This window comes from Aquila chrysaetos, chromosome Z (assembly GCF_900496995.4).
Source record: "Aquila chrysaetos chrysaetos chromosome Z, bAquChr1.4, whole genome shotgun sequence".
Taxonomy (NCBI): domain Eukaryota; kingdom Metazoa; phylum Chordata; class Aves; order Accipitriformes; family Accipitridae; genus Aquila; species Aquila chrysaetos.
In genome coordinates, this window is record NC_044030.1 from 83,536,380 (window position 1) to 83,548,532 (window position 12,153).

General features: G+C 49.0%; 1 protein-coding gene across 2 annotated transcripts in view; it reads left to right on the forward strand.

Moving 5' to 3' along the window:
- Positions 1–12,153, forward strand: part of RNF165 (ring finger protein 165) — a 52,776-nt gene that overhangs the window by 28,727 nt on the left and 11,896 nt on the right. For both annotated transcript variants that reach the window (XM_030005162.1, XM_030005163.1), the window contains exons 2-3: positions 8,433–8,742; positions 10,808–10,933. In XM_030005162.1, the coding sequence (XP_029861022.1) occupies positions 8,433–8,742; positions 10,808–10,933 (436 nt within the window). The remainder of the gene's footprint in view (positions 1–8,432; positions 8,743–10,807; positions 10,934–12,153) is intronic.

A 12,153-nucleotide genomic window follows, 5' to 3' on the forward strand; every position in this document is an offset into this window, starting at 1 on the left:
GGAGGGGAGTAGTGAAATTGGGACCGTTAAATCTCAGAAAACATTTTCTTTCAGTGTGGTTTGGCTTTTTGGTGTGACAATCCAAAAATTGTAAATACACCCTCAAACACCGTACATTAGAATAAAGCTATAATTAAAACATAGTGTGAAGTACAAAAGCAAAAAGACGGATTTCAGTGTAGCAACGCCGCCAAAGTGTTTCTCCTTCTTCCTTGGAAAATATTGCTGAATTCAACACGTTCCTGTGAAACATCATTTTCAACAAAACTTTTTTTTTTTTTGCCCTGAAGCTAGTGGGAAAGAGTTGCAGGAAAAAACCCTCAGACAGCGCTGTATAAACAGCCGTCTCCCTCCTGCGATGGGTCCAGGCTGCCCAGTCATATCCCAATAATACCTCTTGCTGCTCCCCATCCCCACCGCTCAGCATTGCTTCAGCCCAGATAGAAATACGCTGATAAATGCTGGTTATTGCCAGTTGTAAGTGGTTTTTTTTTTTTGTTGAATGCCGAGTTTGGGCTCTGGAAGGAGTCCCAGCTCAGCCTTTTTTTGGGTACATCAGGGCCGTATGTGGTTCCCCCCCCATGGTGTGCAGGAGAGGAGATGCTCTGCTCCGTGTTAGGGACTACGGGTGTGTGTACAAGCCTATATGCTCCAGCCACGCCAGCTCACGTCACTCAGAAATCAATGAGCGGTTTTGTCAGGGTGAGAGGATGTTGAATGGGGATCGTACAAGTAGGCAGGGGCGATCTGCGGTCTCCCAGGTCTGCGTCTGTGCGGGTTTTGCGATGAGCTGAGCTGTGTTTCGCTGTGCCGGCACAGAGGTCCGTAGAGGCGGGCTGCAATAAGGGCTGTTGCGTAGTGGTGACCACCAAACTGTTAAATGATGATGGGGGGGCCCATCTCGGCCCCTAAACCCCTTTGCAGCCCTTTTTTATCAAATGTGCAAGACTCTGAGCGGGAGGATGGTAAACCTCCAAAACCTCGTGTTTCCATCCAGGACCCAACCACGCTCTGCCAACCAACACACACCAGCCCTTTGCCCACCGCAAGGGCTCCATCCTGACTCGGTCCCTGGTGCTGTACAGTCTGGCCAAGCAAATAAGGCAAATGAAAATGCTCTTTATCCATCGCTAACGCGTGCCGGGGCTGCTCCTCGCCCGGCCACGGGCTGGTGCTGGGGTCTGCTACCCGTTGCGTGGCACCAGATGCTTGGGACGGCAGGCTGCACCCTGGGCTGGATTTGAGCTGGCTGCCTATTATTTTTGGCACGGTTCTTGCGGTTTACTTAACGAAATGAGAAAGCTGTTGGGGAAGGTGCTGAAAGTGAGGCAGAGTCCTTTCTGTCTGATAAATTTTTCTCAAATTCTTTCCTCCTCCTCTTCCATCCTCCCCGCCCCAATCTCCTCACCCTGCAGTTTACTATCCTATAACAGGAGTGAGACGGCATAATATCTCCCTCTGTGCAAGACCACTAAATTTTTATGCAGCTGAATATACTGTGGATTTCACCTGGGGGATTATTTTTTTCATTTTTTATTTTCCAGGTGCATTATCACCCATCATTTCCTATTAGCAAGTCGATTTAACTCATTTAATAAGGGTATACTCACAAATAATTTACAAAGGGTTAACACATGGCTGATGGCACCAGGCAATTAGTAGCTTGTTTGTAATCGAAGTGTGAGTTGAGTCCCCCGTGGCGGTCCTTCTCGGTGTGCCCCGTGAAGCCGGAGCTGCTCCCACGATTTTAGCCTTTACTCGTTTTATACCACGGGGACCGACGCTAACTTCCCACCGCGTTGCTGACTCCGAGGGGAATTTTAATGCACGTCCAGGGAAAGAAACTGCAGGCGCCTGGGCTATTAAAAGCCTGGCAGGCTCTCTGCAGAGCCCGGTGCTTGGAGAAGCACGGCGGATGGTTCCTGTTTATGGGGTTTATCTGCTTTCCCAGGGCAGGAGGAGGGGTTGTGGGGGCTCTAATCAGGGCAAAACGCCCAAGACGGCACGGCTCCGTCCCCCGGCTCGGCCGATTGCGACGGGCAGATCTTCCGCGGCTTCAAAATCTGTCAGTGAGTGAAGCCAGGGCTCTTTGGGAGCTGCCATCTCCCTCTCTAGCCACGATAGGATCGAGAGGTATACACAGCCCCAGCCTCCCCGCTACCCCCCCTCAGCCCCCACATGCTCGCACGCAGACCGTGAATGCCTCGACAAGCCGGCCAGGTTGCCTTACCCAGGGGAAAAATTCACATGCATCGCAGGCAGCTTAACAGCATAAGACAGATTTTGTTTTCCTCTCGAAGGTGGCTGGGCTCCCTGGGCTGCAGCTGTCTGCTCGAGATACCTATCCCCAGCGCCAGCTCCGGGCCTCATCCTGCGTCCCTTACCAGTAGCCCGACTGCGTCAAAAATATTGTTGCCGTGAGGAAAGGAGGTGGAAATAACTTGTTCTGCTTTCTGGGTTTTTCTTTTCATAAATCCCATAGCATCCCCTGTCTCTCTGCTGGGATTACCCAGGGGCTTTGCATCTCTGAGGTGGGTCAGTGTTTAATGAGCGCGCAGATCCCTTGAGCCTTTCTGGGTGAAATATTGCTGGATGGATAAATTTGCATGTGCATATGCATAGTCAAATCTTGCTTGATGTTAAACGAGAATCCCCAGTGACAGAAATAGCCAGTATCAGACCAGTACATTTCTGTGACTCGATGTCACATACCAACCTGCATCGTTTGCCAGATTCACCTGGGGGTGTGAAGGAAGCAGAATCATTTCTTTTAAAGAAAAAAAGTCCAGGCTGCTTCAGATAATGTATAGGAACAATAAATATAACTGTAGAACTGAGGAAAAAAAAAAAAAAAAAGAAAAAGCCGTGGAAGTGAGAAAGCGGCGGCGAGGAGGATGTGATGAATTTCCCTGCGGGTTTCCGCTGTGTTCAAAGCCTGTGTGAGCGAAGGGTGGAAACGGCGTGGTGGCGAGCAGCCGAAGAGGTTCAGCTATCCGTGCGCCTGCATCATCTGTTGGCTTTCTAAAAATGAATTTATACCTCCTCAGTTTGAGACTGCAGCCTGTAACGCCACCTTCCAGCTAAGTGTTTTGGGTGCTTTGTAAATAGCTGTTAAGCAACCTTCCCCGCAGGCTTTTTAGTTGAAGATTGTCTTCATGGTGCAGGTAGGGAGATGGGGCCACGGCGTCGTCGAGCTGTGTACCTGTGGGGAATATGATAGACCCAGCTCCATGGCGGGTCCTCGGCATCACGGCATGAAGCCGCGACGTCTGTCGTGGTAGCAGAGGTGAACCAGACCGGTTGGGGCAGCTGCTGGTCTGCGCTCATGTTCTGGTAGCGGCAGGAATTAATGAAGCGCTGATTCCCCCAGGCCTTGATCCCTGGCATTGACCTTGGCTTTGAGACGTGATGGAAGAAGCCGAGGGGGAGTGGATGCTGCGGCCATCAGAGCATCACACAGGGCAGGGAAGTGTTGCTGGTGGTCACCCAAAGGCACAAGGTGGATGAGATGTCCATGGCCACATGGTCCTACACCATCACGCTGTGCCGTAACCTCTTTTGGGCCAGGCTTGGCCCCAGGCATGTCAGAGGACCACGTAGCTCCTCTTTCCCACCCCACAGATAGCCTGGCTTGCCCAAGACTTGATTCACTTCTCCGCTGGATCTCATCTTTGGCTCCATGTGTTAGGGCAAACTTTTAGACTTGCAAGGCGCTTTTTAGACCTAGATTATCTAGGCTCAGGCATTAGCTGCCTTTGCAGCTTAGCTGAGGCCAGATAGGCGTAAGGCAACAAGGGTTGTCCAAACTGGGAGTTTGGGTGGGTGCGTGGGCAAGCTAAGAAAGACAGCAGACCTTGCAAATGTGTATGGTCAACAGAAGAGCGTGAGGAACGAGTATGGAGAGGGAAAGGAAAGGCAAAGAAGGGGAGGGGGGAAATACCCCCCTGCTTTGCTGAGAAATAACTCAGTTTAGATGCTTGCATTGAGACAGAGGTCTTTGATCTCAACGACATTTGGCCTGAACCAGTTAATGGGAGACTGCACGAAACTGGAGTAAGTTTTCTGCTTTGCTGACACAGATGTGACGCATTGCTCATCTCAGAGCTGCTGATCTGATGTTGCTCTGAGCTGTCATCATCTGCCACAGCAACAGCATTTAAATGAAAGGAAGAACCAACAGGACAAGGAAAGAAGGATTTCTGGCTGGTGGGCAGCCTGACAGTGAGTCCAGAGAAATTAGTCCTCCACGGCTCCAGATATGAGCAGCTGGAGCTACTCGTGCCACCAGGAGGACCACGTCAATGAGCCTCATGCAGCGGGGTGGACCCTCTCCTCTTGACCAGCAGGCTGGACATGGGGACATGTGTTTCCAGCTTGGCCTCAGGTCAAAAGCCTCTCAGGGCTGGTAAGGACTTCTCTCTCCAGCAAGAACACTGGGCTTCCCCCTCCCTCTTCAGCTGGAGGAGAGAAGTGTTTGCAGCAAAGACCGCTGAAGCTGAGGAACCTGCTAGGTGCCTTTGGCGTAGGCCATAAAAAAACCATCTAAGATCTGGCTGACATCTCTTCCTGCAAAATCAAAGTATCCCAATGGAGAAGGAGGATCCTTCTGTAGGATGAAGACCAAAACTTGAGCTTATTGAGCTGGCAGAAGGTCTCTGCCTTGCTGCTCCCGGAGCAACATTGCCTTCCTGCAGCCACTGCTGGGGCAGGTGGTGGGGAACATGGCTCGTGGAGAATGCAATTAATGGCTCTGGAGCTTGATAGGCACACTTTCCAACCTCATGGTCTTTGCTGCAGAAATGTCCTCAAAGCTTAGCTAATGAAAATGTCAGCCCTGCCCTTGTTCTGGGGAGTGAAAACAAAAAGCTGGAGTGCCATATCTGGACTGGTTTTTAGTCATGGATTGCTCTCTGCTCTGGCAGATATTACTGTCCAGGCAAAAAGCAGATTAAATCCATGAATCAAATTTTCTTGAAGCATTTTATGGGCAATGCTTGTCAGTTCCAATGCAAATGGGATCTAGGACTAAACTGCGGCTTGGGAAAGAGAAGGAAGATGTGCTAGCAGAGTAATCATTAATAGACACTGATAACATGAAATTCTCCATTGCATTGAATAGGGGTGAGAGCCTGAGAGCCAGATTTTGGTGTTGGTCATGGTGAGTTATGTGGAGTAAGGCTGCTCAGCTGGTGTCAGCAGGGTGACACTGGATTTACCTTGAGTATGCGAGACCGACGCATGGACTTGGAAAGCAGTCTCCACCAAAGCCCTTTGTGGCTAGATACAATGAGCAGAAGAGGGTAAACTTGAAAATAGATAACTCAGAAATGTAAAGGTCTGTTTTGCGCTGTTATTTGTTTGCCAGGGCTTTCTGGGGTCCACCAGTACCGTGCTTGGCAAGGACTGTCTCTTTGTTGTGCAAGCTGGTTCAGTTACGCCAGCTGTATGACTTGATGACTGCTAATAAGCATAGATCTGCTGAAGTATTCCCTAAAGTCTTTGCTTTGCCATCAAAATCCTCATCAGCAATTGGATTAGTTGTAGGGAATGAACAATTACAACACAAGATAGTGTATTATGTTAAAACAAATTGATGGATTTTATTTAATCATATGGTCCTGGTCATATCTTGATAGTATTTTTCCTATGGAGGGAAATGCATCATTGCACCAGTAGGTACCAGAAAAAATACTAAAAATTGCTTGATTTAATTGACTAGTGCCTCAAACTAAGGCAAATTAACTCTCTGTACCAAAACAAAGTGAGTTAGGCTTTTACTGTACGTTATGTTGGCTCTGCATGTCTTCCTGCCCAGATATCAGAGATAAAGTTTGCACTTTCTGGACCACAGGGAAGTGTATGACCAAGTTCCTCACAAGGACTGTCTTGGTATGGGAGGAAAAATTCAAGTCAAAAGCACTGACAAGATGATCTGCCCACCCTGTGCTCTTTAGTTCATCATGGGTTCTGCATCAAAGGCCCCGCAGACGTTTCACTAAATCAGACTAAGGCCTCCTAAGATACAGCAAAAGGCTGGAAATCCTTGGCTAAGGTTGCACCAGGCATCAAGAGACGAGAGAGGTGCATAAGATGAGAGACTGGCTTTTTTTGCTTTACTTATGTGCTACAAAATGTGTCCCAGTAAAAATGGGGGAACATCACTAAGCTTCTCTGTCTTGCGTTGCCCTAAGCCATTTTTGTCTGAAATACAACCAAACTGCGGCCTGGTGGCACAGGCTGGTGTGTTTGGGTGTGCAGAGGGATTAGCACTTGAACCTGCTCTCACACCTTGTCTTCAGGCCCCGCGAAGACCTGCAGATGTAAAATTGCTCACCTGTGACTTGCTGCAGCAGTTTTCCATCGGGAGGACCCATGGCCATTAGAGGTTGAGCAATTCACCGTGAGTTGCTTTGCAAGTACGCGGCAAACGCAGCAGTTAGGAGGCATCTCCCCTTGATTATGGTGTTGCTCAACTTTAGCAATGGGCCAGGGCAGCACAGGATCCCCATGTCGTTCCTCAGCCTTTACCTGCCAGTGGGGTATGGTGAGTTGGGGCCAAGCCAACAGCAGCAAATGTAACCTGCAGTGCCGGGGGAACGGGGTATGTGTATGGTTCTTGGGTCTGGGTTTGCAGCTCCGTCACTGAGGAACGGCGGGTCTGATCCCACCTCCTCTGGTTTTAATGAATAACATAGTCGAATCATGCCGGTATCTGACAGCATGAGAAATTATCACCTTAAGAAGTTCTGCTGCTGGTGACACGCGTATTTGTTACCCACTGCCTCTCTCAGAGGGGCACTACGGAGGATTAGGTTGTATTTAAGGGATGCTGTGTGTAATTACTTATGCACAGTTTTGCAAACCATTCATTTCTGTTAGGTCCTCTCCCGTTGTTTCTCTTGCTGACATCTGGCTTGCTTTGTGCATCTTCTGTTTCCGTACGGGCATGAACAGAAAGCGCTCGGGGCTCCCTGAGCTGCTGTGATGGACTGGCCCTGCCTGCCAGCAGAAAGGGGAAATAAGCAGAAGGGATCTGGGTGAAGAAGGCATGATGTGCCTGCCTCTGTCTTGGAATGACACTCAGTGTCTTGTGGTGCTGTTGTTCCTGGATATTTTGTGCCATTCCCAAAGATTAAAAAAGAAAGAGGAGTTTTTTAGGAAGATGAGGTGTTCAAAACGCTGCATAAAAGGGTAGGTGTCCTACCCTGGGGCTCATCCTCAGCAAAGAGGCATCTCTAATAGCCACGCTCAAGTCTCATCCTTCACCTCTGAGTTGACTCTTCCCCTAGTTTAAGAGCCAAAAGTTTTGCCGTGACGCCTGTAAGTGCTCTAGGAATGTCGGAATTAAAGTGTCAGATTGGGCCAAGGGCCCATCCAAGCAAGGATCTTGAGCGAGGTGCAAGCCAGTGCCAGATGTTTTGCAAAAAGCCTCCGCTATGGATATCTTTCACACCTCATTTCTTCCTCATTCCCATCGGTTTCATGGCTGGTCTCATAGCAGTCCATGTTGTGTTTCCTGCAGCCGCTTTCTCCCTGCATGCAGCTCACGAGGATGGGCTATTGAAAGACGCATGGTCTTAATCCCGGCACTCTGAAGTGGAAGGTGTCTCATTCACGTCCTGCAGTCAGCGAGAGACAGTTTCTTAGAGCAGAGATTATTTCCTTGCCTATGGGACATTTTTAGACAGGCAAAGAAATACCTTGAATTGCACGGAAATTCAGCAAGCTTTGAGAACTTTGGTGAGCTCATAACCATGAAACTATATTTCAGAAAACAGATTTTTTTTTTTTTTTTTTCTAAAATTTTGAGGCTATTTCATAGAATCATAGAACAGTTGGGGTTGGAAGGGACCTTTAAAAGTCATCTAGTCCAACCCCCTGCCATGAGCAGGGACATCTTCCACTAGATCAGGTTGCTCAGAACCCCATCCAACCTGACCTGGAACGTTCCCAGGGATGGGACATCTACCGCCTCTCTGGGCAACCTCTTCCAGTGTCTCACTACCCTCATCGTAAAACGTTTCTTCCTTCTATCTCGTCTGAATCTCCCCTCTTTTAGTTTAAAACCATTACCCCTTGTCCTATCGCTACAGGCCCTATTAAAACTTTTGTTCTTTTTCTCTTTAAGACAGGCAAACCAAAACAAGCTGAAGCAGTTTTCATCAGTATACACTTCAATTTGGAGCCAAAAAGTCACTTTGAACCCAAACCTATGTTTTGGTTCCAATGGTTTTTGGAAGAGAAAAACTATAAGTCAAAATCAACATTTTTTCCACGTAATCGGCGTTAACTGACCTGTTCTCTTTTTTTAACCCTTTTGGCAGAGGAGAGAAACACCCGTTTGCCCAATTCTTGCCCCGGATGGGCAACCATGGGGCTGGGCTGCCCTGGCCGCCGCCGGCCCCCGTGACGGCCGTGCATTTCTCTTCCAGGTGCTCCTTTTCAAAGGTCTCAGCATCCCCATGCTACCTCCTGCCGGCACTTCCACCTGGGTCCCCAGCCTCAGCTCTCCACCGACTTCACCCTGCCTCACGCGGTGCAGCCCCAGCCGGGGCTGACCCCCCACATGGCCCCCGCGCACCAGCACAGCGGTCCCCTGCACCAGCCCTTGGCACCGGTGCCAGCCCTGCCCTTCCAAGACGTGGCCGGACCCTCCTTCCTACCTCAGGCGCTTCACCAGCAATACCTCCTCCAGCAGCAGCTTCTCGAGGCACAGCACCGCCGGCTCATGCCCCATCCCAGGTAAGGGGATCTGACTCTTCCCGAAGGATGCCGAGAACCTACAGCAGCCTCGCTTGAGCAAAGTGGCTTCTGCAAAAACCCGGCAGCACGCGGTGGGAACCTTTCTTCACAGGTTGGTCTGCGGACCCCCAAAAAGCATCCGGCAGAAGGGAAGTTGCAGGGCAGGTTGCGCCTCCAGGTGTATCTTTCCCATGGGGATCCATCCCATGCTCATCTAGTACGTCCCAAGGTCACCTATCCTTGTCACTTGTAGGAGAATCGTGATGGTAACACCTCGGTGTTGCAGTGAACCTGTCCTGCGCGGCAGAGGGAGCGATAGACGGCGTGCACGAGCTACCTCCTCGTAGCTGCTGTTTCAAAACCGTCTAAGAGATTGTATCCACCTGTTCCGACAGGTTTTGCACATGAAGACCTCGCTCCCCTGGGTCTAGGTAGGCTTCCCAGCTCTGTGAGGGGATGATGCTGTTGACCTGCAGCACATTCAATTACAGAAAGCAGCCTAAATTCAGACTGGGCTGACGACTGCAGAGAGAATTACTGTAACTCAGCAGAGGTGGAAGTAGATGCCTGGCCTTGTCCTGATTGTGTTTCTTGAGAGAGGGGTTTAGATAGCACGTAGGAGAGGAGTGCTTTTTTTGGAAACATATGGAAGCTATTTGTGGGTTGTACCCATGGATTAAGAATCAGAGGATGAGTCTTTGCGATAGTGCTTCATTTGGAAGGAATGCTGCAGATGGAAAACACTTTCTTTCCATACCCTTTTTGTGTGAAAATTGTGTGTTCTTCTCATCCTTGTTTTGTTTTGCATAAGCTGGATTTTAGGTGGATTTAATGATTAGTTAATAATTGGGTAGCAAATATGTGCGAGGCTGAGGCACCGATGATACAAGTGTTTATCTCTTAGTCATAAGCTGAATTCAAATACAAGCACGGAGCACAATTCCATGCAGAAGCTGCTTTGGTAAATGCTGTCAGTGTTACATTGCAAGTGGGTTGTGGTGTGGAAAAGGGCAGGAACCTCTTGCCCAGTCCCACAGCCTGTTTCTGAAAGCACAGCTGCATCGGAGGAGGGTGTCAGAAACGTTACAGGTGTGGGGCATGAGGTCCCAGTAATGGGAATCTGGGTCATGCCCTTAAAAGTGAAGCCTCTGAACTGTGGGTGCATGAAAGATTCTTTATCTAGTAGTTCCCTGCTCCATTTTCTCTAGTGTTTTCCCATAGCTTTGCTTTGTGATGGTTCCACTGGTAAGCAGGGAGCAAGGGGTATGAGTCCGTCTGTAGTGCAAATCATGCTTGTGTATCCACCTTGTACCTCTCCAAATGTGGACACTGATCAAGCAGCCCATGCTCTTCCCCTGAGTAGTTCAAATGGGCAATAATCACAAGAAGAGACTCAAATCCATAGAAAAACCCTGCTATATATTCTACCGCTTTCCCTTCCCTGCCTGCAAAGACAGCAGAGCTGGGGGACAAGGTGCTGGATCCCAGCCTGGCCTGTCCATCATCCAGAGAAATGTTGGCAAAGGCCAGCGAGAGTAAATTCTGCTTTCAGTTACTCCTGAGTAATCCTGTTATGAATGAGGTTCCCCAGGAGTTTATGGACTGCATGGGGAGATGAGGCAACCTGCAGCTTCTTTATGATGATGGATAACAGCTGAAGCAGGGACATGTTTTATCTTGTATGTTGTTTATGGGGCTGACAGTGGAGAAAAAGAAAATACTGCAAATGGCACAAAGCTGCTAAGGAAGAAGTTGTTTGGTTTCCTCTTTTTCTCTCCATGGTGCCATGAAATAGCATCCTCTGTAAACTGAGCGGATGTGGATGCCGCAGGGGGTGAGCGGAGGTCTGCGTTATGTCCGTGGTGACCACGAGTAAGTGACATAGCTCTGGGTTCCTCTTCCCATCATCCTTGACACCCACCTCGACTCTTTCTCTTGGACACATATTCACAAGCCCAACCGTTTGGGTTTTCCCCTGGTTATTGACATGGGCTCAGAGGAGGAGCTGTACGTGCTCGTGCCCGCCGCGCGGCTAACTCGCTTGCTGGTCTCCTCCTCACCGCAGGCGGGCTCAGGAGCGCATGTCTGTTCAGCCTCACCGTCTACACCCCAGCTTTGACTTCAGCCACCAACTGCAAACTCCACAACCCATGGGGCCCCAGCCCAGGTATTTAGCCGAAGGCACGGACTGGTAAGTCTTCCACGTTTCGCTAGTGAGTTGAATGAGGTGTTTAAGAAGTCCTGGGGAGGCTGCAAGGGTTGGTGAACGTCATCGTGGATCGATGCTTTCATGAAAGCTAACGGTTCAGCTCAACAGATACAATGCGGGGGGGTGCGTGATGGGAAAATTAATCTCTGGGAGGGCCGTGAGTGTGTGCTAAAGCCTTTATGCATGTATATGATAACATCGAGGCATTGATATCATAGAGTACAGCCAAACATTAATCTTCCCCAGGGGCTTTTCCTGCTGCAGGGCACAGCCAGTGTCTTTTTTCTGTAGACTGACATCTCTGCCTGAAGTAGATCTTCTGTTGTCCACCAGGCACTCAAAAACCAGTGGCCACAACTTTTTCCGTGTTCTAAATTAGGGAGCACCGTGCTGTCCTGCCCCGCAGGGTGGTGTGAATGAATTAATAGCTGTTAATCGTTCTCCCACTGTAGTGTTCGATACCCTGGAAAAGCTGAGCGAGGAATTGATCGTTTTGTTTTCAGAGCAGGTTTTGAGCTCTTGCGCAGTTAATAAGGTATGGGCCCCTACTTGGAAGAATAAGAAAATAAAAACATACTTCTGAGTAGCTGCTTGTTAGCTGAGCAAAGTCCATTCTGTGCACTGAGTGGAAAAAATAGCATGTGAACATGTAATTAGAGACAATCGCAATGTGTATGCACAAGGGGATGGAAATAAAAAGGCACAGGAAATCTTAATTATGGCATTTCCTAGCATATGAGCACTTCGCTCTGCAAATGGAGAGTCCTTTTAACACAGGGGTTTTTTTCCCCCTCCAGGGTAATAATACACAGCTGAAAATAATGGCCAGATCCTTCTGCCATTTTCTTCTCAGGTGTTCCCATTACTGGCACCACTGTGAGCTGAATTTGGCCAGGATGACATTGTTCGGATCAGTTTGCCAAAGCGGTTCACATACCACCCGGATAGAGCCATTCTTTCTGCCTCTCTTTCGGCGCAGAGTGTTTAATTATAATCATTAAAAGGATCTGATAAAGCATCGCTTTATGTTCCACTCCTCCTCCCTCCTTTTTCCCCCTGTGTTGCTCCATAGCCTTATAAAACCTAAGGAGTGGGGATGACAGAAAACATATACTGTGTACATATATTTGGGTGACTCACTTCCCCTCGGGCCACATGTACAGTTTTGCCCAGTGACAGATATAAAAACTTTCCTTTAATGT